At 42.4% G+C, this 25,813-nt stretch overlaps 3 protein-coding genes across 6 annotated transcripts; 2 read left to right on the forward strand and 1 right to left on the reverse strand.

The window, feature by feature from the left end:
• Positions 1-248: 248 nt before the first annotated feature.
• Positions 249-2,035, reverse strand: LOC148089904 (transcription factor IIIA-like). Its single transcript, XM_087810269.1, has one exon. The coding sequence runs from the start codon at positions 1,929-1,931 to the stop codon at positions 873-875; it is 1,059 nt and encodes a 352-aa protein (XP_087666395.1). The 5' UTR covers positions 1,932-2,035; the 3' UTR covers positions 249-872.
• A 763-nt stretch (positions 2,036-2,798) lies between these two features.
• Positions 2,799-6,051, forward strand: yju2b (YJU2 splicing factor homolog B). Of its 2 annotated transcripts, none has more exons than XM_087785329.1 (10): positions 2,799-2,874; positions 3,228-3,288; positions 3,364-3,417; positions 3,498-3,580; positions 3,778-3,833; positions 3,904-3,964; positions 4,038-4,180; positions 4,837-5,009; positions 5,095-5,233; positions 5,338-6,051. In XM_087785329.1, exons 2-10 carry the CDS (start codon positions 3,286-3,288, stop codon positions 5,754-5,756), a joined length of 1,131 nt encoding a protein of 376 aa, XP_087641455.1. In that variant the 5' UTR covers positions 2,799-2,874; positions 3,228-3,285; the 3' UTR covers positions 5,757-6,051. The 2 variants fall into 2 exon arrangements, with proteins under 2 accessions (XP_087641455.1, XP_087641464.1); XM_087785338.1 differs by having other exon boundaries at positions 2,852-2,980.
• A 128-nt stretch (positions 6,052-6,179) lies between these two features.
• Positions 6,180-25,283, forward strand: c3b.1 (complement component c3b, tandem duplicate 1). Of its 3 annotated transcripts, XM_087810117.1 has the most exons (43): positions 6,180-6,277; positions 6,346-6,375; positions 7,037-7,069; positions 7,374-7,563; positions 8,543-8,708; positions 8,894-8,964; positions 9,038-9,129; positions 9,185-9,267; positions 9,390-9,477; positions 11,917-12,019; positions 12,133-12,247; positions 12,499-12,614; positions 12,680-12,823; positions 13,621-13,833; positions 14,076-14,276; positions 14,378-14,533; positions 14,602-14,728; positions 15,633-15,701; positions 15,835-16,116; positions 16,187-16,445; positions 16,864-16,949; positions 17,471-17,610; positions 17,678-17,887; positions 17,979-18,039; positions 18,145-18,228; positions 18,308-18,511; positions 18,624-18,699; positions 19,092-19,254; positions 19,896-20,003; positions 20,068-20,224; positions 20,287-20,450; positions 20,540-20,695; positions 20,789-20,848; positions 20,924-21,008; positions 21,311-21,362; positions 21,841-21,928; positions 22,025-22,114; positions 22,202-22,307; positions 23,339-23,428; positions 23,488-23,571; positions 23,639-23,719; positions 23,783-23,930; positions 25,019-25,283. In XM_087810117.1, the coding sequence occupies exons 1-43, from the start codon at positions 6,192-6,194 to the stop codon at positions 25,161-25,163; spliced, it is 5,262 nt and encodes a 1,753-aa protein (XP_087666243.1). In that variant the 5' UTR covers positions 6,180-6,191; the 3' UTR covers positions 25,164-25,283. The 3 variants fall into 3 exon arrangements, with proteins under 3 accessions (XP_087666243.1, XP_087666251.1, XP_087666259.1); XM_087810125.1 differs by lacking the exon at positions 6,346-6,375; XM_087810133.1 differs by lacking the exon at positions 6,346-6,375 and having other exon boundaries at positions 7,052-7,069.
• The last annotated feature ends 530 nt before the right edge of the window (positions 25,284-25,813 follow it).

The raw sequence follows: 25,813 nt of genomic DNA on the forward strand, positions 1-25,813 counted from the left end.
GCGATGACAGGATCGTGTCAAGACGGGAGAAATACTGCAGCGTGTAGACACCATAAGTCTGAACATCAAATTCCATTTTCCTTGACATTCATCTCGAGTCCAGAGACTCCTTGCAGCACCTGCTCCGGTCTAACTTCTGTCATCTCGTGCCGACGTTAATCTTTGATTCTGGTCCTTCAAAGTGCACTCACTTCGACGACGTGTAGACATTATCACACAATACAATTAGAAAACTTTTATTCCCAGCGTTGCAAACAGTGTTTTTTTTGTTCCGGTGGCATAAGAGAATATAACAATTAAATAAAGAGATTAATGAAATAAAGACAAAAAAAAGAAAGAAAGAGACACTACCATAAAATGAAATATATACAATAATACAATAGTATTTCAAAATTAGATGACAAGTATGGAGTTAATCCAAATAACCTCAGCAAGTTAATAAATTCAATTGGACTAGTTCAGGGATCAGTTACATGCTCAATGTAAAATATTTAACTGAACTTTTTTTTTGTTTTGTGTTCAAAAATACATAAATAACTGGTTAATTCCTTGTATTTCATCGTCTTTTTCAAATCTAGTAAACGAGCAAATTAACCGAGTTTGTCACATTCAACAAAGAAAACATCTGCCTAGTCCAGCTTTATTAGCTCATCAGTACCAGGATACATATTTATTATTTAGATTACACTAGTATAAATAAACGTTTCCTCTTTCTTCGAGGGCTGTACAGCAACTTTTATTTCCTAAATTACATTAATATATTTGATAAATATATTTTTAAAAAAAGGAACAGACCATATTTAGTTTAGAATTCATTATTTTGTATTATATCATAATTATTCATGTTCTCGGAACACAAGACCCCGAAGGTTCTACAGAGCCAGAGGTGGAGTGAGAGCGTCTGAGAGTCCACTCGAGTCCACGGCAGCTTCGCACAGGAAGGACGTTCCCTGCAGAAGAGACACCAGTTCGACGCCCTCCTCCGACCGCTCGCTCGTCTTCTCCTTCTTCTTCTTCTCGTCCTTGAATCCGCTCAACTTGGAGGCCATGCTTCTCCTCACGATCTTCCCGCGAGGCTTGGGGATCCTCTTCCTCTCGGGGTCGTGGATCACGGCGTGACGCCGCAGACTCTGCTTCATGGAGAAGGTCTTCCCGCAGCCGCCGTGAGGACACGCGAACGGCCGGAGCTCCTCGTGGAAGGACGCGATGTGACTCTGCAGGTTGAAGACGGTGGTGTACGACCGGGCGCAGCCGGTCCTGGGACACCCGAAGACCACCCTGGTGTCCGAGTGGACCTTCTGGTGCTGCTGCAGGAACCAGGAGTCCTTGAACGCCTTGTCGCACTGGTCGCACTTGATCTCCCGTTGATGGAGGTCCTTCCTGTGCTTCTGGAGCTCGGTCCAGGTCTTCCCCGTGAAGGTGCACGGCTCCTCCCTGCAGGGGTACCCCTTGTGCACCTTCTCGTGTCGCCTCAACTTGCTGGGGAAGGAGAACCTCTTGTCGCAGCCGTCATGGGTGCACCTGTAGGGCGCCAGCTGCGTGTGCTCCTCACACATGTGGGCCTTCAGGAGCTTGTTCTTCCTGAACTCCTGCCCGCAGCCTTCAAACTTGCACGCGTACTTCTTCATCTTCTGCTGCTGGACGTGCACGCGCATCACGTGCCTGGCCCGGTTGGCGTTGGTGGTGAAGGAGTCCCCGCAGCCGGACTCGGTGCAGGGGAACGGGTGAGCCCCGCTGTGGACCAGCTGGTGGCGCTGCAGGTGAGACACGGTGCAGAAGGACTTGCCGCAGTTGTCGTGCGCGCACACGTGCGGCCTGACGCCGGTGTGCGCGCACAGGTGACAGTCCAGCTTCCATTGCTTGTTGTAAGCGGCAGAACAGTCCGGGAACGAGCAGATAAATCTCTTGTGTGGTTCCGTCCCTGGATCCATAATGGATGGTGATATAGAAAAAGAGATTAGAAGCCAAACGATTGTTGCGCTTCTAATCTCGCTAACCTTCCCATGTGTCGCCTTTTTCTTCTTCTGTGATTAAAAAAAAAAAATGCCGTCTTCTTCTTCTTCTTGTTCTATGGCGGTTGGCGAACCACGTATAGGTGTATTACCGCCAACTACTGGTGTGGAAAGGAATCGCATTTTTCTCCCTTTAAGGTAGAAAAGAAGAAAAGGTTAAAGTTATTTAAATGGCCTTTTAAAACTTAAATTGAATTATATTATATTATATTATTATAATTTAGATAATCATAAAAAGAAAAGCACAAATAAGTAAGTTATTTATGTATGTATTTATTTCGACATTTCGATATTCATTCACAACTTCATTTATTTAAAACACTTATTTATATAGACATTGTTTTATATATAATTATGTTATTTATGGGCCTTCATATAACCTACACATGATAAACTAAACTAAACTCAAAATAAAAATAAACTCAATCACAAACACAATCGACTCCGGTTTATACTGGCATGTACTGTTTGATGATGTCATTTCAGCCCCTGATTTCGTACATTAAATAAAAATATCATAATATCAGTTTTATTTACACGAAATAATATCTTCTTTTTTTTTTAAATCACATCTCCTGTCAGTTATTAGTTATTTATCTGTCTCAAATGCTGTACGTTTTTCATACCTGGATGCCACATTATGTTTTATATTCACCTTCTCTAAATATATATATTTTTTATTTTGAATACAAAGTAGTTCAAACTCCCGAAAGAAGCGTTTTATTTTATTTATAAGAAAAAGTAATAATAAAACAAAATTACCCATGAGCCACTGCTCCAATACGACACTTCCGTAAACTGCCTAGCATTAGCTTAGCTACGATCCTTGAGGAATGTTTATGCAGCAAATATAGATATATCCGTGAGTATTTAGTCGTATTTTCTTTATAAAAAATACATTACATTAAAGAGTGTTTAGTCGCTTGCACTGCGATAACTTATATCAGCATAAAACGGAACTGACGAAGGTGTTGTTTACAATATTTATTTTATAGCTTCTTGTTTAACAAGAATAATATATAATTGGTTGTTGTAAAGCAAATAACTCACTTCAATGTGTATTTGTATGTCGTAATAACGCCGTAGTTTTGTTTTACATTTTCCATGATATTATTGCAGTAAAATGTGATTCTTATGTCGTTATCTTGCACCATTTGATTGGTGTCATTTTAGATAAATAAAGAACTTAAAGTCACAACTGTACCATCTTCTCAGGTCTTTAACGTGATTTCTTGTAAGGCGAAGAGACTGGTCTGTGTACCTCAGCTTCACCATGGTAATCTCTTTTCTTTAAATCTCTAGCACAACCTTTAACATAACTATTTACATGAAACAAATATGCTCTTCACAGGGGGAAAGAAAGGGAACTAATAAATACTACCCGCCAGATTTTGATCCAAAAAAGGTATGTATGAAGGTTATTTTAAGACGTCCTCCGATCTGTCTGGTGTATTCGTTATACATCTTACATTCTTGTGTCTATAGCATGGATCGCTCAATGGCTATCACAACACTCATGCCCTGCGTGAGCGAGCCAGGAAGCTTTCGCAAGGCATCCTCATTATCAGGTTGGTTTCCCTGCCTTATTATGTGTGTTTATTTTCTTAAGAGTACATTGTAGCGTACTTTTAAAAATGGAGAAAATAGGATTTTTTAAAGAAAACAAGACTATGAGTATTATATTGTTATATTTGTTATTACAACTAGAACTCTGAAGTTCCTTATCCGTCTTCATTTAAATCTTTATCTTCTCTTTCTGGTGAAGGTTTGAGATGCCGTACAACATCTGGTGCGAAGGCTGTAAGAATCACATCGGCATGGGTGAGTCCTAACAAGCTTGTGCCCGAACAACGATGCTCAGTCAGGTGATCACCGACGTCTTGATTCGCAGGCGTCCGTTACAACGCTGAGAAGAAGAAAGTGGGGAACTATTTCACGACGCCAATCTACAGGTACGCCGCTTCTTTTATTAGCTTAAACCTTTACTTGCGTGCTTGTCCTTAACCGTTACTCTGTGAAATTCAGATTTAAGATGAAGTGCCATCTGTGTGTCAACTATATTGAGATGCAAACTGACCCCCAAAGCTGCGACTATGTGATAGTCAGCGGGGCCTCCAGGAAGGAGGAGCGCTGGAGCATGGAGGAAAATGAACAGATCCTGACTACAGGTGGGTTTTTTTAAGTGTTCTTCAGTCCTAGTAAGTAAATTATATTTTTTGAGCGCTTTTCCAGACCAGGGTTACAAAGCGCTCAAACAATCAAAACAAAACTCAATAAAATATATACTTAAAAGATCAAGATAACACCGAGAACAACACAGGAGATTCAGAAAATCAAGGAAAAGCCTGAACAAATAAACATGTCTTAAGATGTTTCTTGAAGGAGTCAGTAGATCATCAAACACAGAGATGGTTCCAAAGCTTAGGAGCAACAGTCTGGAAGGATTTCTCTCCTCTGGTCCTGAACCTTGTGCGAGGAACCATCAGTAGATTCTGATCCACAGACCGCAGAGCCCGAGCTGGGGTGTAAGGCTGGATCAGATCACTGACGGAAGGTCTGACCATGAATAGATCTGAAAGTAAGAACCAGAATTTTAAAGTTTAAACTGGCAGCCAGTGAAGAGTTTTTAGACATGAAAATAAACTGTTTAAATAGTCCAGACGAGAAGACACAAACGCATGGATTCTAAGCATTTTTCTCAGTTGAAGGTGCCCTAGTATCTTGGGATCTTGTTCACGAGTGAGGGAAAGAATGAGCATGACATTGTGACTCACATGAAAACATATAAAAATGGAAAAAACAGTTTGTGTTTTGCACTTTTCAGAACGAGAGAAGAAGGAGAAGTTGGAGACGGACCCCATGTTCAAACTGGACCACGAAGGGACGGACAAGGAGAAGTTTAAAAAGTCCCTGCCATCGCTGATCGAGATCCAGGACTACCAGTCCCGCTGGAAGGACGACTTTCAGTTGAACAGCTCCCTGCGCAAGAAGTTCCGAGTAAGCCTGCGACATATCCGTCAATCCACACACTCGCGATGAGACGAGTCTGACTCCCGGGGAAACATGGCGTTGTGTGATGCAGGACGAGAAGAAGGCGTTGGCTAAACAGAAGGAGCAGGACGATGCTGTGCGAACAAGGACTAATCTGTCGATCCCGCTGCTGAAAGAGAAGGAGGAGGACAAAAAACTGGCCTCTCTTCTGACCTACCAGACACCTGAATGTAAGGCAACGACATAAATGTTTTCTCGCCTAATATTTAAGTGATCTAGAGGAGAAGAAGTTAATCTATTGTTGTTAAAATCATCTTTATGTTTCCCTCTAAAGCCTACGAAGACAGAAAGCTCAACAAACGATTAGAGATCTCTACCCGTTCCTGGTTCGGCCCTTCACCATCAACGCCAGGGGGCGCTGCCGGCACCCTGCTCAATAAGCTGGGCCTGCAGGGGAAGGAAGCGGCACTCACGAAGTTCCTGGGGAACTCTCACAGCCCCTTGGTCCGTCGCAGATCCACGGGCTCTGAGGTGGTCAAACCCTGCACCACCGCCCGGAGGTCCCACTCGGAGATGAACAATCGTGACGCGAGGGTCTCTGAGGCGACACAGGTCCGAGGCGCGCCGGAGAGCAAAGAGAGTCGCGATGCGACGTCCCATTCGAAGGAGGACGGAGACGAGGAACCGGACGGAAGTTTGGGGTCATCGTTGGTGCCGTGCTACAGCGACTCGGACTCTGATCATGGACTATAAAGACGCTTGTCATAGACTCTTCCTGATGGACCCAACATGACATTTGTGGTGTCGACCGATGCTTCTAGTCGTGTGTGGGTTTGTGTCAACAGTTGCACTAACTTCACCTTCATTTCAGACGATCATCCGATTCATACGAGGCCAATTATCTAGCAAAACACGCTGTAAACACGTGTCTCTTGTTTTGTTTTTGTTTTTTTTAAAAAAGCACGTTTTCCCATTCACTTTTTTTTTTGGCCCCTGGATCAACAACAATACAATGTTCACCTCAGTTAAATAAAACCTCGGTTTCTAATGCAACGTTTTGTCCTAAAATGTCGCTCGAAACAAAAAAAAATCAATGGTTCCTCCCTCAACCGCCTATCAAAAGGAGGGATGTGTGGGCTGGAGGTTAAAGACCCGTCAGTGACCACAGTCCACAAGTCGCTCGGCATCATGGAGCGATTTCGGTGGAAGTTTTTCTCTGTCGTATTTTTAATCGCTCTCTCTCCAGGTGATACAGATGCTCGCCGCAGATTCAGGTGAGATAATTCAGCAAGTTTTTTTTTTAAAGATGCTAAAATCTAACTATACGTTTTCAACTACGAAGAGTTCGAGGGACATTGAAGCTGTTTGACGGGTAAGATGTCGGAATGCAATCGATTCATGTTCCTTATAAAATGATCTTGTTTCCATGAGCTTTTTGTCAGGCGAGATGTTTTGATTGAATATTGATAACCAGAGTGAGTCACTGGTTTAGACCCCAAATGTTGTCTGTCTGTTGCTTTGACACAACAAAAATCTTGTTCCTGAGTGAGTGACCGGTGGATCTGTGCATCAGTCACTAGAGGCTCTGTATCTCTCTGCCTCGGAGAGGAAAGAGCTGAGCCAAAAGCTCTCTATTTACTGTTCCATTTCGTCATTCATGGTTGCAGACATTTTGACTGAGAAGTGTGTCAAGGGGCGCACGGGGGTGCGATCGCCTCGCAGCAAGAAGGTTGTCGGTTCGCTTCCCGGTCGTGACCTTTCTGTGTTGAGTTTCTATGTTTACCACTTGTTATGTGGGTTTACTCCGGGCACTCCGGTTTCCTCCCCCTGTCCAAAAACATACAGAGGTTGGCTGAAAACTTGGGGAATTAGTGTGTGAGTGAATGGTTGTGCGTCCTGTCCAGGGTGTCCCCCGCCTCTCGCCCCTAGAATCTGGGATAGGCTCCACAATGGCTTCATAATTCTGCTTTAAAGTGCTGATCTGCTAAAAAAAATACATACTGTGTTTCTTTCTGCTTCTCTGGTTTTCACAGGTTGTTCATCCATAGGATTAGTTCTTCTCCCAGGTAAATATCTCTGTAATCTACATTTTCCTTAAAAAACATAATTGAGGCACAAATATATATCTAACTCGACCTCTAGAATCTGTAAACATGTCAGCAAAACTTCCTCTGGTGAGTTCATTTGAAACTAGTCAGTGGAGAGAAGGGTAGTGCCACAGGGGTCAATATTTGGACCTTTGGTTTTTCCCATTTTTTACCCCCATCAATGCTAAATGAAAGCAACGTTATTTAAGATAAAACCCAGAAGATGTTTATTAGCCTCAAGCCCCTAACGCCGACTGGGGTCGCCCCTCCCCCCCGTGTTAAGGTTCACCCTGCTGGGTCCGGACCTTCTTCGGACAGACAGTCCAGAGAACATCTACCTGCAGGCAGACGAAGTGTCCGACCCCGTCACCGTCTCCATCACCGTCAAGAACTACTTGAAGACGGCGACACTCCATCAATCCTCGGTCGTCCTCGACGCTGCGAACGGCTTCAGTGCTCTCGCCACGGTCAAGGTGAGTCGCGAGAAATAATCAATGGTGGCCAGAGGTCGCTCGGCAAACGGGGTCAAAGGTCAGATTTGGACGAGCAGGATAAATGGTTGAATCATTAACAAAGATCTGTACACGACATCCTGGGAATTCAGGTGTTTGTAAACCGGCCTGAAATCCCAAAGTAAGGTATTAACGAAAACTTGTACAACTGCACTTACACATTACATCAACATAATGTGTTGATTTAAGTGTTTCTTAAATAGATGTTGGACTCTATTGTATCATCAGTGTCTCTCTTTTCGTTGAAATATTGACATATGAAAATTATCTTAAGCTCCGCCTACTGAAAACACTTTGTTTTTCTGGAGATTAAATCTTGTTTACCATAATCACATCCACTCCGCAGTGATTGATCAAGAACCTAGGTTTGTCACCGTGTGTCATCTATCCATGAAGTCTTCACCTCCAAGTGACTTGTTGTATAAACAAAGTGGGGCACAATTACAGCTGGCTGGAGGAGGAGTGAAGCCATTATTACGTCATAATGGACTCCGCTCCTGTAACCTCTTGTTCGCCCAGATTCTAGACGGGAGAACTTTGTAAAGTTATAAGTTCAAAACATGGTCATGATGAAGGACTTACTGCATCTTGGAGAGGAAGATGGAGAGGAAATCTGGTTCACCATAACCGTACCTACTTTGCTGTGATTGGTCAAACGTTGATTTTTGTCACCACGCGTCATCCATCCTGGAAGTCCCCACCTTCAAGGAATTAGTTGTATAAACAAAGCGGAGGAGTGAAGACCATTATTACGTCATAATGGACTCCGCTCTCGTAACCCCTCGTTCGCCCAGATTTCAGACGGGGGAGAACATTATAAAGTGATACCTTGAAAACATGGTCATTATGAGGCTGTTACTGCATCTTGGAGAGGAAGACTTTGAACATTTGAAACATGGGACTTACTGGGATTCAATTGTTCATCGGTGTTGTTTCCCAGATTTCATCGGAGATTCTTAACCGAGACGAAAAGAAGAACAAGTATGTCTACCTGGAGGCAAACTTTGAGGGGTACCAGACTCTACAGAAGGAGATGATGGTGAACTTCCACTCGGGGTTCATCTTCATCCAGACCGACAAGCCCATCTACAAGCCTGGAGACACTGGTGAGAACTAGAAAAAGGAAAATAACTAGCAACCGTTTTTATTCTCCTAAACTTTAAAGTGATTCCTGTGATCATGTGACCTATGATGGCAAGGAAATCACTTCTAGACGATGAATACAACGAGGATTTGTTAAATGAATAAATAGATTAGACAGAGTTGACACGGATCATTGATTCCTTCACAGTTTTGTTCCGAGCCTTTGTGTCGTCTCCGTCCTTCAAAGCCAAAGACGAATCCATAACCATCGACATAGAGGTTAGCGAGCTACTCTTTGGGGGGTATTACGAATCGGAGCGACCCAGACATTGCCACTGCTTGTGTGAACCAGAATCCGGACGGTGTGGTGGTGCGGCAGGTCATGAGGACCAGATCCAGCGCAGGAATCTTATCGGACAACTTCCTGTTATCCGAGATGGTCAAGTAAGTCGAAGGCGTTTCTGTCCCTCGCATCTAAAGACCGTTTGATGTGCGACAGTGAAGGCAAATGGACTGTGACCGCCAAGTTTGACCACTGGAAGCAAAACACATTCAAGACCCAGTTTGAGGTCAAGAAGTACGGTGAGTCGGAGTCAATTTAATAAAAGAAATCTTTAAAATAATCTTTAAAATAATCTTTAAAATAATCTTTAATTATCACATCAATACTTTCCCTCTCAGTTCATTGGTTTCTTTTTTTTCAGTGCTCCCTGCATTTAACGTGACTCTGACGCCTCGAAAACCTTTCCTAAGCCTGGAAGATGACATCCTGGAAGTGGAAGTTTCGGCCAGGTATTTAGAATGTCAGACATCTCACCTCGACTTACTCTGGTGTTGGAAAAACCTGTTCAACGAACGGGCTGTTTTTGGCTCCCCCTAGTGTCAGAGCAGTGTCATGGAGCCTCCATTGAAACACTTCTATTATTTAAGTTTCTGGTTTTATCTCTCATTACTTCATATAAAAAACCCTCCCACTGAGCCTTAGACTTCGAAATAACTCTATGAAACTGTATACATGTTTTTTGACAATTTTTTTTCTCATCTTTCTTTTTTATGGGTCATTTTGTTGTTCTTTTACTTAACTAATTTATATGCAGTATAAAATTGAATTTAAATTCTAGTGAACTTGTTTTATGTCATTACACTTTTTGTAGTGATGGTCTAGTGAAGATTCATGAAGCAGTGTCATTATTTTCAGAGTCCACTAGATGGCGGTCTCTGCACTATTTTCCTTTGTTTTGAACAACTTCTAATGAAACATCATTTTTAAACTGATGGCGCCACCTACTGACCTCTAAACAACATGACACTGCTTCATGAAGCTTCATCAGACCATCACTAAATTTTTTCAAGGCAGTTCCACATGGTGGCGCCGTCCAGGAGTTTGACATTAATAAGACACTATTACTACTGCAACAACACCCTCTAGTACTACTTCTATTGTTAGTACTAATTTAACTATTATGAGCTACCTCTATTGTTGCAACATATTCAATGTTATACTAATACAACAAGTACTAGTAATAGTGCTGATTGTATTGCCACAAGTAGTGAAACCGCTACTTTTATTTACTAGTAGTTTTACTTTTACTACTACTACTACTACTACTACTACTACTACTACTTCTATTGCTTAACTGTGGCATAAATATATATATATATATATATATATATATATATATATATATATATAATGTGGCCCCTGAGGAAATTGAGTTCCCCCCTTGAGAACCTACTAATAAATTGTTGAGCATTAAATAGTAAAATAACTGTAGTAATTAAGTAAGTAAGTAAAGGTTATTTGTAAAGTCCCTTTCTAGACCAGGGTCACAAAGCACTTAAACAATCAAAAACAATATGTAGTTAAAATACATTCTTTAAAAGATCAAGACACATAAGACAAACACAAAAGCGCTATACAAATAAAAATTACATACTTACTTACTTACGAGTGACTGAAGAGTCCCAGAAAATCAGGGAAAAGCACAAATAAAAATGTCTTCAGATGTTTCTTGAAGGAGTCAGTAGATCATCAAACACAGATGTTTCTTGAAGGAGTCAGTAGATCATCAAACACAGATGTTTCTTGAAGGAGTCAGTAGATCATCAAACACAGATGTTTCTTGAAGGAGTCAGTAGATCATCAAACACAGATGTTTCTTGAAGGAGTCAGTAGATCATCAAACACAGATGTTTCTTGAAGGAGTAAGTAGATCATCAAACACAGATGTTTCTTGAAGGAGTCAGTAGATCATCAAATACAGATGTTTCTTGAAGGAGTCAGTAGATCATCAAACACAGATGTTTCTTGAAGGAGTCAGTAGATCATCAAACACAGATGTTTCTTGAAGGAGTCAGTAGATCATCAAACACAGATGTTTCTTGAAGGAGTCAGTAGATCATCAAACACAGATGTTTCTTGAAAGAGTCAGTAGATCATCAAACACAGATGTTTCTTGAAGGAGTCAGTAGATCATCAAACACAGAGATGGTTCCAAAGCTTAGGAGCAACAGTCTGGAAGGATTTCTCTCCTCTGGTCCTGAACCGTGTTCAGGAACCATCAGTAGATTCTGATCCACAGACCTCAGAGCCCGAGCTGGGGTGTAAGTCTGGATCAGATCACTGATGGAAGGTCTGACCATAAATAGATCTGAAAGTAAGAACAATAATTTAAAATTTGATCTTGAAAGAAACTGGCAGCCAGTGAAGAGTTTTCAGGATCGGGGAAATGTGAGTTCTTCTACTAGAGCGGGTCAGAATTCTGTAGGTTGTATAAAAGGTGAGCAAATGTTGGATTATAACATTTTTAAAAGTCCTAAATCTATGTACTGTGTTGAATAAAGCCCTGATTTAGACGTTTAAATCAACACCAAATATAAACTTTTATCTGGAAACCAAATCTGGACGTTTCAATTAAATGAAAAAATATTGATGAAAAAATAACTAAGTTGCACAATTGATTCATTTGGACATTTAATCAAAGTCAAGATTTAGACCACATTTTTTGGGAATAACTCACAGAGTCCTTGGGCGAGTGAAGATACTAACTTGAAATACTAGCTTGAAACGGTCATGATGGTTCAAAATTAAACCATTATTACAGTAACTATCCAATAATTTGTAATCTAGAGACATTACAATAATGATAATTGTTGATCTGTTTCAAGAGTGAGGGAAAGAAGGATCTTGACCTCTCAACTTTGGCTCTCATGCTCCATGTTGTGTTCCAGATACTTGTACGGGGAGCCGGTTCAAGGGACGGCCTATGTGGTGTTTGGCGTAAAGTTCGACAAGGACATGATACGCTTACCAGATGTTAAGCAGGTTTCAGACGTGAGTACATTGTTGGTTTAACTGTACATTGATCCCTGAACTAGCATTTTAGGTCTTTTGACCGGATTGGTTTCAGATTGAATCCATCACCCTCCTCTTTTTCTGTACTTCAGCTGAGGGGTGGAGTCGTCCAGCTGTCGGTGGAAGAGCTCAAGAGAGCGTACCCTGACTTCAAGACTCTGCTGGGAAAATCTGTGTATGTGAAGGCCTCGGTTCTCACCGATACAGGTACTGAAGTACATTTGGTCGCTCAGGTCTTCACTCTGCATTCTCGTCTTGATGGTGCTGCCGCTCCTTTGCTCTCACTTCTGCGGTGCTTCGTGTTCGTCGTTGGTTAATGTCTGAATCGCCCAGGAAACGTTATCTGAAGATAACCATAAAATAAAATGTTAAAACGTTCATACATTTATTTTTTTTTAAGTGAAAGTGTTACAAGTGCGATTTGAACTTACGACTGACCAGTGATCCTCATCTTAAAGGCAGCGACCTGGTGGTGGCCGAGAAGTCCGGCATCAAAATCGTGGAGTCTCCGTACGTCATCACCTTTAAAGACATGCCGAAGTACTACAAGCCTGGGTTGTCCCTGGATCTCAGCGTAAGCATATCTGATGTTTCTGTTTTTATGTCTTAGTTCTTATTGACACGGATCCGTTCTTGCAGATCCTGGTCAGCCACCACGACGGCACTCCGGCTAACAATGTCCCTCTGAAGCTGAATCTGCTGCAGGAGCCGCTCATGACTTTCTACGGCGTGGCCAGAGCTTCCATTGACACGCCCAAAACACAAAGCAGTCTGAAAATTTTGGTGAGAGTGGAAAAAATATACACAAAATGTTTTGTTGAATATTATTGCCATTGTTTTCGGAATTCAAGGCGCACTTGAATCCTTTAATTTTCTCAACAATCAACAGTGTGCCTTCTGTATAATCTTTGGTTGTCCTTCCTTAACCTCAAACTGTTTTTACGTGGAACACAGCATTCAAAAATTAGTTTAAGTACTACCCTGGTAAACTACAAACATCACACACACACACACACACATCAGGTTAGGAATCTGACTTAAAGCTGTAAACTTAAAGACTATATGTAAGAGATCAGAATTGGTTGACAACTTTACTTGCAAGGAGAGTATAATACAGAACCTTCATAGAATGTCCTATTTCACTCTGAAGATAAAACTCTTTCGGTTGCATCTTTATACTCCATCGTAAGTTATTGATTATCCAAGAGACAAGAAAAGACTTTAAAACTAGAATTAAACAGTCTGTAACTAGATGATCTCGAAGCCTACAAAGGTTAGTGTTTTTCCTAATGGATTATCTGTGTATTGGTATGAATCCCTTTCATTTCCAACCAAGCAATGCTTTAAAACACAAGCAATGATTAACATCGTAATACCTGTGTCAGAGCAGATTTGACTCAATCTTTATCTATAATTTCCCATCAATTTCGCCGCAAAAAGCTACACCGAGAAACTTTGCCTCATAGTCAGAAGCCTGCAAAGAGCAACATGTGCCAATAATCTGGTGTGTTTTATGGTCTATAAAAAAAAAAAAGACAAGTAGGAAAAGTGTTTTTTCTGCATGACTCGTTCACATCCAGGCTGAGACGGCAATTCCAGGCTTGAAACCGGAGCAGCAGACAAAGAACTTCATCCTTCTTCAACCTTACAACACCTTCAGTGTCGACCAAAACTACCTGGACATCTCTACGTCCAGCACCTCCGTGTCCGTCGGAGACACGATGTCGCTGACGATGGTCATCTCTGTGGCACAACCGGACAACAGGGCTGCGGTCAAACACATGACATACATGGTGAGTCCGCTGACGACTAGTGATCTGGTCTGATGAAGCTTCATGAAGCAGTGTCGGTGTCTTCAGAGTCCACTAGTTGTCGGTCTCTGCACTATTTTCCTTTGTTTTCAACAACTGTTTTAATGAAACATCATTTTTTAAACTGATGGCGCCACCTACTGACCTCTGAACAACATGACACTGTTTCATGAAGCTTCATCGACACATCACTACTGACAAACCAGAAACGCATTCTGTTCCAGGTGCTGAACAAGGGGAAGATCATTTCTGCTAAGCGTGAGAACGTTGAGGGCCAACAGCACAAAAGCATCTCCCTGATCGTCACCCCGGACATGATGCCATCGTTCCGGATCGTGGGGTTCTACAGTCTTCCCTGGGAGAGGCAGGAAGAAGTAGTTTCCGACTCCATCTGGGTGGATGTTGCGGATTCTTGTGTTGGAGATGTACGTGATGCTCCGCTCAGAAGTGTTCCTTCATCCCCGTCCTTCTCGCCCATCCATTTCCCTTCTTCCTCTTCTCTCTTCTTGTTCATGTGTGCTACCAGCTGAAGGTTGGACCAGTGGATGGAAGACACCAAGACTATTCACCCGGTAAAGGCTTTAGTTTTAAAGTGCGAGGTGACCCGGGTGCAAAGGTCAGCTTCGTTGCCGTGGACAACGCGGTGTATCTGCTGAACCGAGACAGACTCACTCAGAAGAAGGTTCATTTTTTTCATCTCAGGAGTCGTGTGTGATGTTGTTGGAAGGCTTGAAACTTTCTTTGATTCAGATCTGGGGGATCGTGGAGGACGGAGACATCGGCTGCACCAGAGGCGGTGGCCTTGATGCCAGACGTGTGTTCACAGATGCAGGATTGCACATCTCCACTCCTTCCTTCCAGACGAAGTTGAGAACGGGTATCACAAAAAACTTTTTGACAATAATCTGCTGACGTTGTGATTTTGTCTTCCTGCACAAACTCTTCATTTAAGTCATTTTAGGGTTGTTCTCTTATTGAAAGGTTACCTTTTATTTTTCAAAAAGTTACAATTTTTCAAGCATTGGATTATTTTTTGTGAAGACTCACAACATGTTTCAAATGTTGAAGTCTTTCTCTCCAAGATGGAGTAAGTTTATAAAGTTCTCCCCCGTCTGAAATCATGGCAAACAAGAGGTTACGAGAGCGGAGTCCATTATGATGAAATAATGGCTTCACTCCTCCCCCAGCCAATTGTAATCACACCCACTTTGTTTATACAACAAGTCCCTTAAAGGTGGTGACTTCCGGGATTGATGAGACACAGTGACAAAACTTAACCAATCACAGCAGAGTGGGTGTGGTTATGTTAAACAAGATTTCATCTCCAGAAAAAAAGTGTTTTCAGTGGGTGGGGCTTAAGATAATTGTCTAATGTAAATATCTTTATTAAAAGAGAGTTTTGTACAAACAGACACTGATGATACAATAGAGTCAAAGGTCTATTCAAGACACGCTTAAATAAACACAGTATTCACACTTTAAATAGTTCAATTCATTAATTTCTATAAATGTATTGAAATCTCAAAATTAGAAATTGTTATGAAAAAAGGAACAGATTACTCTGAAAATACTCCCAACCTTTAGTCAACATGAGGGTGAGTAGAAAACAAGTGAAGTTTGTATTTTGGGTGAACTATCACTATGAATTCAACCATTCACTGATATCCTTCCATATTATTCTGGCATATTGAGATAAATGTGTGTTATTACGTAAAAATAAGTTTGACGAGTTCACGAGGCACGAACATGTAACCACTCAATGGTTATTTCACTTCCCTCAGATCAGCAGTGTCCAACCAATTCCCGAGGGCGGCGCTCCGCAGACCTGCTAAAGCGTAAAGCGGAGTTAGGTGAGTATCAACTTCCCATCAACCTCAGTTTTACTGTGATTCGAAGACTCATTCGTGCTGGTCTTCATCGTACGGTTGGACATGAGCGCAACCACACCAGAGACCGACTTAGCCTTGGTTTCCCTGCTTGCAGAGAGTCACTACAAAGAGAAGCTGCTGCACCGCTGCTGCACCGACGGGCTCAGGGACATCCGCATGCCGTACTCCTGCACTCGACGCTCGCTCTACATCACCGAGGGCTGGGAGTGCATTCGTGCTTTTCGCTACTGCTGCGCCTCTTATCGGAACCAAACCATCGACACAGAAATGCCCCCCACTCTGGCACCCACAACCGTGGCGCCCACTACTATCGGACCCCCTTTTCTCACTATGGAAATCTCACCTTATCGAATACCTCTCACTCACCATATGTTCAGTAATTATTGACCTTAAAGATGGGCCCGGTTGCCTCCTATCGCTGCTCACTATTGTGTGTTCTTCGACAGAGTGGTCCATCGAGAGCGATGTCCCGACGAGACAAATCCATGCATACTCAAACGTGTTCAAAGTCTCAGAGGAGAGGGAAACAGTGGCGACCAGCAGCATATCGGAGGTGGAGGAGGTGGAGGAGGTGGAGGAGCAAGACGAGTATTGGGAGGAAGACGACGAGTATGCCGATGAAACCGAAGTCTACCGACGCTTCAAGTTCTTCGAATCTTGGCTTTGGACCGACACCATTCTGCCCAGTGAGGCCGGACAGGACGGGTCAGTAAACGGGGGAGTGGGAGGATATGTCGGCAACAGAACAAGACATTTGGAAAAACTCCACTCTTGGAAAAAAAAGCTATGGTAACATTTTATGCTGCAACAGAAACAACGGACGGCATGTTGGGTAAACACTTGCTGGGTTAAAAAATATTTAAGTCAATGTAAAACAAGCATGCAATTTCATTTTTATCACATTATTATCATTATATTCTCTCAACAGTTAAAGGCCCAAAAAAAAACTAAAGAAAGTAAACAAAGAAAGCTCATATTGATCCAAAAGAAGTCTTATGGTGTACCGCACAGCTCAGTTTTAGGCCTATTGTTATTCTCCATTAATGTACTTCCTTTTCGCAATGATTTTCCCACTCAGAGAATCTCAATACTCGCAGTGATTATCTTTTGATTTGGTTCTCAGGTTAGCATCGAAGATAGTCGATCATCCATTACCGGACAGTATCACGGAGTGGGGGATCCTGGCTATCAGTGCATCACCTGAAAAGGGTAAATAATGATTTACACTTCCTATGAGTTTACCGGCATTTACCAACTACAGGCTCACCATGCTAGTTGAGATAGGAACTCAGTTCTATCAGATAAACGGCTTTGACCAATGTTGATGCTACATTTCCGTTAAATCTTCTTTTCTTCAAAATACGTTTTTTTGGGGAAAAAAATTGGGATTTGTATGTAACCATCTCGCCCTGTTTAATGCTTATGCGTTATGTCAGGGTCAAGGTGACCCAGCAGATGGGTCACCTTGACCCTGAGATAACACAAGGGTTAAGCATCTGCACGATTTCAAAAGTACCGGTATGGCAAAGGTATTTCTGGTGACTGCAAAGTAAAGGTCAGAGTATCAGAGTTTCTAAAATATTCTTTTGTTAACTCTTGTTAATTAACACCTCAAACTAATTTGGAAACTTTCTTTCAGGTACAAATAGTCTGTTTCAGAGTTTGTAATATTGTTTTGCAAATCCTCGCCACCCTAGGTATTGAATGAAACCTCTTCCTCTTGTTTCCAGGCTTCTGCGTTTCCGAGCCCTACAACATCAAAGCAACGAAAAGCTTTTTTGTCGACCTGAGGTTTCCGTACTCAGTGGCGAGATACGAGCAAGTGGAAATCAAAGCCGTCATCCACAACTACCGGGACAATGACCTGCATGTAGGCGAATTCTCACCGCCTCACTTCCTGTCCAACGGTTATACTCGAAACCTACTTCCTCATCCAGGTCCGGGTGGTGCTGACGAAGACGGAGGGAATGTGCAGCGTCGCCTTCAAGGACAAGCACACGCAGGAGATTACCTTGTCGGCTGGCTCTTCCAAAGCGGTTCCGTACACGATAGTGCCCCTGGTGGTGGGGAAGCTTAATGTAGAGGTGACGGTGCTCGCCAGGGACTTGCTGGGAAGTGACCGTGTCCAGAAACCTCTGCGAGTTGTGGTGAAGTTTGACTCCGAATTCAGATTTTAAATGGAATAAATACATTTTTTTAATACACGTTTACTACATTTACTAAACGGTTTCACATTAGATGGACGGAGTGCAGAAGACTCAAGTTTGGAGCGTTGTTTTGAACCCGGCAGCTGAAGGAGGTACGAAATATTTACACTTAAGAAGGAATCTACTTCTAGTACCAAGCAAAAACTGTTACTAACATTGACATAAATACGACAACCCTTTACCTAAAACTCCTTCAGGAACGCAGACGGTTCGCCTGGGAAAGGTGGAACTACAATCGTTGGTACCAAACTCTTTTCCAGAGACTTTCATCAACGTCAGGGGTCAGAAACTAAATATCCGACAAACGATGGCGACGCCAGTGGATGCCTCACCTTACCTCGCATATTTTCTTTAATGTAGGAAATGTTCTGGCCGACAGTATCGACAACTCCATCAACGAGGACTCGCTTGCCTCTCTTATCCGGATGCCGGGTGGCTGTGTGGAGCAGAACTTGGCGTCCATGACGCTGCCGCTCATCGCTACGCTGTACTTGGACCGGGCCGAGGACTGGGAGAGTGTCGGGATCGAGCGCAAAGCCCTGGCGAAGCAGTATATCAGAAAAGGCAGGTTTGGAGAAATGGAATCGAAAAAAGGGGTTGTGGATACTCACAAGAAGGTCATGCTTTATTTTTGTTTTAATGTTTTACAGTTTTAACAATTTTGTCTTGTTTTTAGGCTACGAGAAACAGCTGTCATACAAGAAAAGGGACGGGTCTTACCCCCCCTATAGAAAAGAGGGGGCAAGTACATGGTATTGACCAACATTCTTCTTATATCGTTAACTAGTCTAAAAAGATGTATTTTCACAAATGCATTGTGTTTGCATTGAAATTACTCTTAACGCATATTCATTTAGCAAGGATATAGTTTAGTAATTATTATCGTAATAACATGTCGTTTCATGCATGGAATGTTTTTTTGTATTTTCACTAAACGTATTCAAGTCTAAATTTTCGAAATGTATATTTGTCTATGTATATTGGGGAAAATGCCGCTAACTGCTAAATATGCTAACGCCATTCATACTAGGGATATTATTTATGTCTGATTCTCTAGCGTGTTAGCATGTGGGGTTAACTATCTGACAATATACTGTTGTGAGCGAGGTGTGTGGGTTCTTACCTTTGTTTTATTTACTGTCAGGATCACTGCGTACGTGGTCAAGGTGTTCTCCATGGCTCACGCCCTCATCGGGGTCGATAATCAGCAGGTGTGTGACCCCCTGACGTACCTGGTGAAAAACAAACACCGACTGCCGCTGGGAAACTTTGTGGAGAGCAACCCCGTGTACAGCACCACCATGACTGTGAGGCATCACAATATATTTATTTTCACTTTAACTACATACTTAGTACTTGTTCAATTTAAGTTGCTCTGCTGAATTGTGTAAATACTTCCTGGTATGATTGTTACGGTTTAGTTAGCAAGATGACCCAGAAGCGAAGGATAATAAGTTACCAGGCTGGAGGTTCACAAAAAGTCAGTTTAATAATCACAAAAAACACAATGTAACACATAAAACGTCCAAGAAGTGCAAGAAAACAAGGCAAGGGTGGCTGCAAGGCGCAAGATCCACTACAAAACACAAAAATAAAATCCAGATCTCACCAAAGGAAACACAAAGGGCTGACAGGAAAAAAAGAAAATAAGGAGGTTAGCGTCCAAAATGCAAAGTTGGTTCACTAGGTGAACAACTGATCACTTTACTGATGGTCCAGAAACCATGTACCGACGTCGACTCAGGCCAGGAGCAGACTCTTTAGGCAGATAATTGTCCTGATAAATGACAGCCGTGGATCTTGCCAAGCATCGTCCTCACCGACTGTCAAGAGAGCAACAACACGCAGGTAACCTATGAAAGGACTGTACAAAATAAAAGCCCCAGGATAGGGAACGAGACAATGTTGTATCATTGTTGCTGCTTTATCACCTTTGTGTGTTTTCTAGGGTGGCCTACGTGGTGATGATCCCGAGATAACGCTCACAGCCTTTGTCCTCATCGCTTTAGCTGAGGCGCAGCAGGCTGGAATAAGATGTTCCGACTCAAACACACAGGTGACGTCCACGTCCTAACGGCTTTTACCCTTCAGAGAGTATCCTCACCTACTGTCTCCCTCAGACTGTTTTGCGCAAGACCACTGAATATCTAAAGAAGGCCATCAAGACGAACTCCAGAAGACCTTACACCGTGGCCATCGTGTCGTACGCTCTGGCGCTGATGAAGGACACCGCCAACTTTGACCCGACTGTGCATTTACTGAAGGCCTCAGCAGGAGGTTAGTGCAGACGCTCGTCCCATGTAGATGCCAATGAATCTCTCCATCCTTTTCTCCTCTAGATGGCAGCCACTGGCCCGACAGAACCAACCGATGGTTTAGCCTGGAAGGAACCGGTTATGCTTTACTTGCACTTGTAAAACTGGGGAAGATGAGAGAAGCCGCAGCTCCTTTCAATTGGCTTAACAGTCAGCGTAGGTTGGGAGGGGGATTCGGAACGACACAGGTACAGGAAGGAAAAAACGATACCAAAAGATTTAGGGCTAGCCATCAATGAGTGACGATCTGAAGTCGTCTTCTTTGTTTGTTCCCAAGTCCACCATGGTGGTTCTCCACGCTCTATCCGAGTACCTGATCTACAGACCCTCGGATGACAATACCGTTCTAAATGTTGACCTGAGGATACCGGGCCGTAAAGACACCCGGTACCATTTCAATACCAAGACCGCCTATGCTGCCAGCTCATCCAGAGTAAGAAATAGAAGTGTTTGGGTTGAAGATGTTCTGTTGCTATTATACAAATAACTTGATCTGGCAGATACATCTAACCTGTTTTCTTTGTAGCTTCCTGCTAATCTTGCACTAGAAGTTGTAGCCGAGGGAAACGGAGAGGGCATACTGGAGGTTAGTCTTTTACCACCAACATGAAAATGTTCTTTGAATGACTTTTGTTGTGCTGCTCCTCTTCTGAACCTGAAGGTGGTGACCTATTACAACCAGATGTCCCAAGAGGCAGAGAACTGCTCACACTTTGACCTCAGTGTCGACATCGACGAGTCCAGCGGTAAATGATCTTTGATTTTATAAGAGTAAGAGTTCTGATTTCACTACTGCAGTGGTTGATTCAAGTTTTATTATTGTTGAATACCCCAAGTTGGCGCAGTTATAGCCTACATGAGTGGACAAAATTCATGGCTCAGAGAGTATAAGCCTCTTTATTTTCAAGGTCAATCAATAGGATGTTGGCCTCAAGAGTCTGCAGGGTTATTTAAGAACGAATCACATTTATACACTTTATCGTAGTTATTCTCGTTAATTTTTTTTTTTCATTTCTATCATATCATTTTGTATTTTGTCCCAACATAGAAAAACCTCCTGCGGATGTGGTGAAGACCTTTATGCTCACCATCAAAGTCAGGTAAGAACATGACCAGGTTTTTATATTTTTTATTTGCTGTACCTTATTAGAGCTGTGGCACTTCAGGGTCTTTACCAACGGATTTTTAAAAGCGAAGTTCACAAGGAAACTTGTGAATAGATCTAAAAATCGCTGCTAATGGTGTCCACTTCTTAAAGAAAAAAGCATACCTCCACCAAGGAGCTCCTTCAAATTGAAAATGCTCACGGCAAAAAAGTAAAATAATAACAATCTAGTCTTAGTCACAGCGCCACCAGGTTTATAAAGCCCGGTTGAAACCATGTCAGCTTGAAAATAATTACCATTGATCTTTATTGCGTCCTCTTTCATAACGTGATGCAGTTATAGACCGTACGAGTAATTGACACCTAACCAACCCACATGATCACATAACCCTCTTTGGTAGAGGTTAAAAAACCTCTCAATAATTCAATATTGGGAGGTAAAAGTATTGATTGTCACAGTTGTGTTTTCGCAGGGCTTCTAAACTCAGGGATGTCAGGATGGTGGTTTTAGACATCAGTCTGCCCACTGGTTTCACCCCTGAAAACTCAGACCTAGAAATGGTAAGTAAATATCACGTCGCTTGGGGAAAAGACATTTTGAAAAGTCTTCCATATCTAGTTATACAAACTGCTGTTTTCATTTGTAAACCTTCCTAGCTGAGCAACTCTGTGGACCGCTACATTAGCTACCACCAGATCGTAGACAACTTGAGTGACCGCGGATCTCTGATCATTCACCTCTTCAAGGTAACTCACCTACATCCATAAACACTTTGAGTTCCAAGATTATTTTTTTTGTTCCTTCATCACACTCTTTCTGACCTTCACTCACAGGTGTCTCACACCGAGCCGGATATTCTGATGTTCAGGCTCCAACAGAGGTTCAGAGTGGGTCTACTCCAACCATCCTCAGTGACCGTCTATGAATATTACAACCCAGGTACCAAAAAACATTGTTTATAAGGTCAAGAAGAATTAATGCATCACAAGTTTATAGAACTAAAAGGAATTCCAGCGTAAGTCTGTGGAACATGAAAGACATTAATTAATTAATTGATTGATTGATTGAAGTGTGTCTTAAATAGATGTTAGACTCAATCGTATCATCAGTGTCTGTTTGTACAAAACTCTCTTTTCATTGATTATTGACATTAGAAAATGGTCTTAAGCCCCGCCCACTGAAAACACTTGCTTTTCTGGAGATTTAATCTTGTTTGCCAGAACCACTCCCACTCTGCGGAATTCTCCACCTCCAAGTGACTCGTTGTATAAACAAAGCGGGGCGTGATTACAGCTGGCTGGGGGAGGACTGAAGCCATTATTACGTCATAATGGACTCCGCTCTCGTAACCTCTCGTTCGTCAAGATTTCAGACGGGGGAGAACTTTATAACGTAATCGTCGTGATGAGGGACTTCCTGCATCTTGGAGAGGTGGACAACATTCAGGACTCGAAACGCACGAGTTAGTCACAGTCATTTCAAATCAGTTGCACTTTAAGAACCTCTCGACACGCTATGGTTGCTATCAAAACATGTGTAACAAGAAAAACTTTTATCCTGCACAGAGATAATAGACAGTCAGGGTAGTTTCGGCGCTCACATCGGCCACTCTCGGGGTCCACAGAATAAGTGGATGCAACAAAAACGGTGTCAAGTGCGATGGAGGACGAGGTGGGTCGCTGGTCACCACATAAACAGCAATGCCATGAGAACCTTAAGCTCCATAGAGGGACCCTAGAGGCTCGGCAATTCCTTTTATCAAGGCTTCAATACAAGATGGATGTTAAAGACGAGCAGAATTGAGGTATTTAGAAGATTCTAAGTGGGTTTTGCTGGACAAAGAAAAAGCGGTTCGTGACACAAACTCTGAAAGATTGCTCTGAATATAATCCCAACGCTTAGTCGGTGGAACGTGATTGAAGATTGAATTTTGAACAATCCCTTAAACTCTAATGACCACGTTCATCCAGACCACAGCTGCAGTCGGTCATACAGTCCCAAGGAAGATCAGGAAGAACTCTCCAGGATCTGCCAGGACAACATCTGCCGCTGCACACAAGGTAGGACTAACAAAGTACTTCTCTCAAGTACACATTCTGAAAATCATGTTTGCTTCCAGGTGACTGTTGTGTTTCCAAGAGTGACGCCGGCATCTTCTCTGTGAAGGAGCGCGAGACTTCTGCCTGCACGAGTTTGTACCACGGTAACTCCTCACTCGAATACACATGGAAGCTGCAACCAGATCCTGCAGCAACATCTTCCTGTTGTAGTTTTACAGGTGAGGGTGTTGAACGTGAGCAGGAGCTACTACGACAAGTATGAGGTGGAGGTGACACAAGTCATCAAACTAGGTGAGGAAAACAAACTCACGTCCTCAGCAGCATTAGCAAACATGTGTTTCTGATCCGATGCAGGACTGGAGGCGGGTTTTGAAACCGGTCAGAGGAGGTTCTTCATGTCACACGGGACCTGCAGGGAGGGACTCCACCTGAAGGTGGGCTCCCTGTACCTCATCATGGGTCCCGCAGAAGACCAGTGGGACATGGACAGAGACACCAAGAGGTGGGTATCTGTCGCTCATCGTCATCACCAACACACGGAAGATCAAGCTACTGGCCGAGAACCTCGAGTTGACGAGGAGCCGAAAAGAAACTGAAATATCTTCTGAAATATTTTTTTAAAACCTATGTCTAAATCAAGTTCAATGATTCTGTCAGGCTAGGATACCGAAACTCAAAGACCAGACACTAGATTTAGTCAAAAGTCACAGTCATTTTACTTGTATACAAGTGAGAACGTAGAAAAGTTTGTCTGTCTGAATTCTTTCTTAAGCATTCAGCTGTTAGTTCGCTGCTATATCTGTGTTTCAGTTTAACAAGCCGTTAATTAACTTACTCCAAAGCTATCCTCAAAACGTACGCGGTTAATTAAAATTTGATAAACGTACTTTAGCTCAGGACTTCCCCATCAGTTTCTACTAGTGATATTTTGACAAAGCTTCATGAAACAGTGTCATGTTGTTTAGAGGTCAGTAGGTGGCGCCATCAGTTTAAAAGTGATGTTTCATTAGAACAGTTGTTCAAAACAAAGGAAAAAAGAGCAGAGACCGCCATCTAGTGGACTCTGAAAGTAATGACACTGCTTCATGAAGCTTCGTCAGACCATCACTAGTTTCTACCATATTTCCAATTCACTTTCCTTCCCTGCTCCACCATATATTGATTTTATGTTCGGATCAAATTTAACCATAAAATGATCTTAACTTATTAACTTAGTTGTTTCTCTCTGATTGGTGCACATGAGTTAAAATCCGGCCAGCCGAGTTGTTTCATGTGGCCCGTTGGATGGCTGGTTCAGAGTCAAAGTAGATTAATGTTCATGAAGTTGACCTTGAAGATGCCGGTTCTAAAGACGACGAACAAAGATCACCTAATGTCAACTAATATACAGAGACTTAAACTAAAACTAGTGTCGAAGGAAATAAATTTGATCTTTTTGACTAATGACAAAGATTAATTTTGGATCAAGATTCATCGCAATCCGGTTGATACTTCTAGATGGTAAAAATACATTTTGCGTCCCAAGTTTGTTATTGTCAGGCCGTTGAGAGCGACGTAAACCAGCTAGAAAACTGTTTCACGTGTTTGCAGATTCATCTACATGTTGGGCAAAGACACGTGGGTGGAATCCTGGCCCTCAGCCGACGAATGCTCCTCCGACCAGAATCTGCAGATCAAATGTAAGAACCTGGAAAACACCGCGTTGGAACTGTCCCTGTACGGCTGCAAATCGTAGAGCAGAAGGGCAACGAAACCACAGAACAATAACCCTCGACTACATATTCGATTTGTTTAACCGCAACGTCATTTTAATGCCTAATGAACTGAAGATTTTAATAAAGTTTGCTAGCTTGTTTTTTGGGGCATTTTTCATGAATCCAAGTGTTTGATTGAAATTATTATACACTATACGTATACGCCATACTTAAATTAATACTAAAAAATAATCAAAATATAAAGTATAAATTATGTTTGACTACACATTCACAATCAACATTTCACTCAGACTGATTCACTGGTTCGAGGCAAGCTTGGATCAGAATTAGAGATACGACACCGGTGATTTAAAACATCTGTTTATCTGCAAATCACACCTTAAATCGTAGATCAAAGAACGAAGCCAGACACACCCAGGAAAGGGGGGCTAAAAGACGGAAACCCCCACCTGAGAACATTTGAATGATTAGATTTACAAGAAAACAAATTAGGATGTCTCTCTACGGGGGATCGGGAAACTGAGAACTTGAAAGGACCATTTGGCCGGAAAGGACGACCCCCTGGGCGGGAAATATAGCGACGTTTCTACAGATCCGGGCCTTTTCTCCCGGGACTATTGACCTGTACAGTCGCCGGGACAAAGTGTGTCCGATCGTAAAGCTTGTATTT

The sequence above is a fragment of the Callionymus lyra genome, chromosome 1, assembly GCF_982586985.1.
Source record: "Callionymus lyra chromosome 1, fCalLyr1.hap1.1, whole genome shotgun sequence".
Classification (NCBI taxonomy): domain Eukaryota; kingdom Metazoa; phylum Chordata; class Actinopteri; order Syngnathiformes; family Callionymidae; genus Callionymus; species Callionymus lyra.

What these genes read in the sequence shown, in the direction of transcription:
- LOC148089904 (XM_087810269.1), bottom strand. Translation starts at nt 1,931, where the DNA reads ATGGATCCAGGGACGGAACCACACAAGAGATTTATCTGCTCGTTCCCG.
- yju2b (XM_087785329.1), top strand. An exon ending in CAGATTTTGATCCAAAAAAG is followed by an intron (nt 3,418 to 3,497) that starts GTATGTATGAAG and finishes TTGTGTCTATAG; the next exon opens with CATGGATCGCTCAATGGCTA. An exon ending in TTCACGACGCCAATCTACAG is followed by an intron (nt 3,965 to 4,037) that starts GTACGCCGCTTC and finishes TGTGAAATTCAG; the next exon opens with ATTTAAGATGAAGTGCCATC.
- c3b.1 (XM_087810117.1), top strand. Translation starts at nt 6,192, where the DNA reads ATGGAGCGATTTCGGTGGAAGTTTTTCTCTGTCGTATTTTTAATCGCT. An exon ending in GGTTGTCCCTGGATCTCAGC is followed by an intron (nt 12,615 to 12,679) that starts GTAAGCATATCT and finishes CCGTTCTTGCAG; the next exon opens with ATCCTGGTCAGCCACCACGA. An exon ending in TCTCACTCACCATATGTTCA is followed by an intron (nt 16,117 to 16,186) that starts GTAATTATTGAC and finishes GTTCTTCGACAG; the next exon opens with AGTGGTCCATCGAGAGCGAT.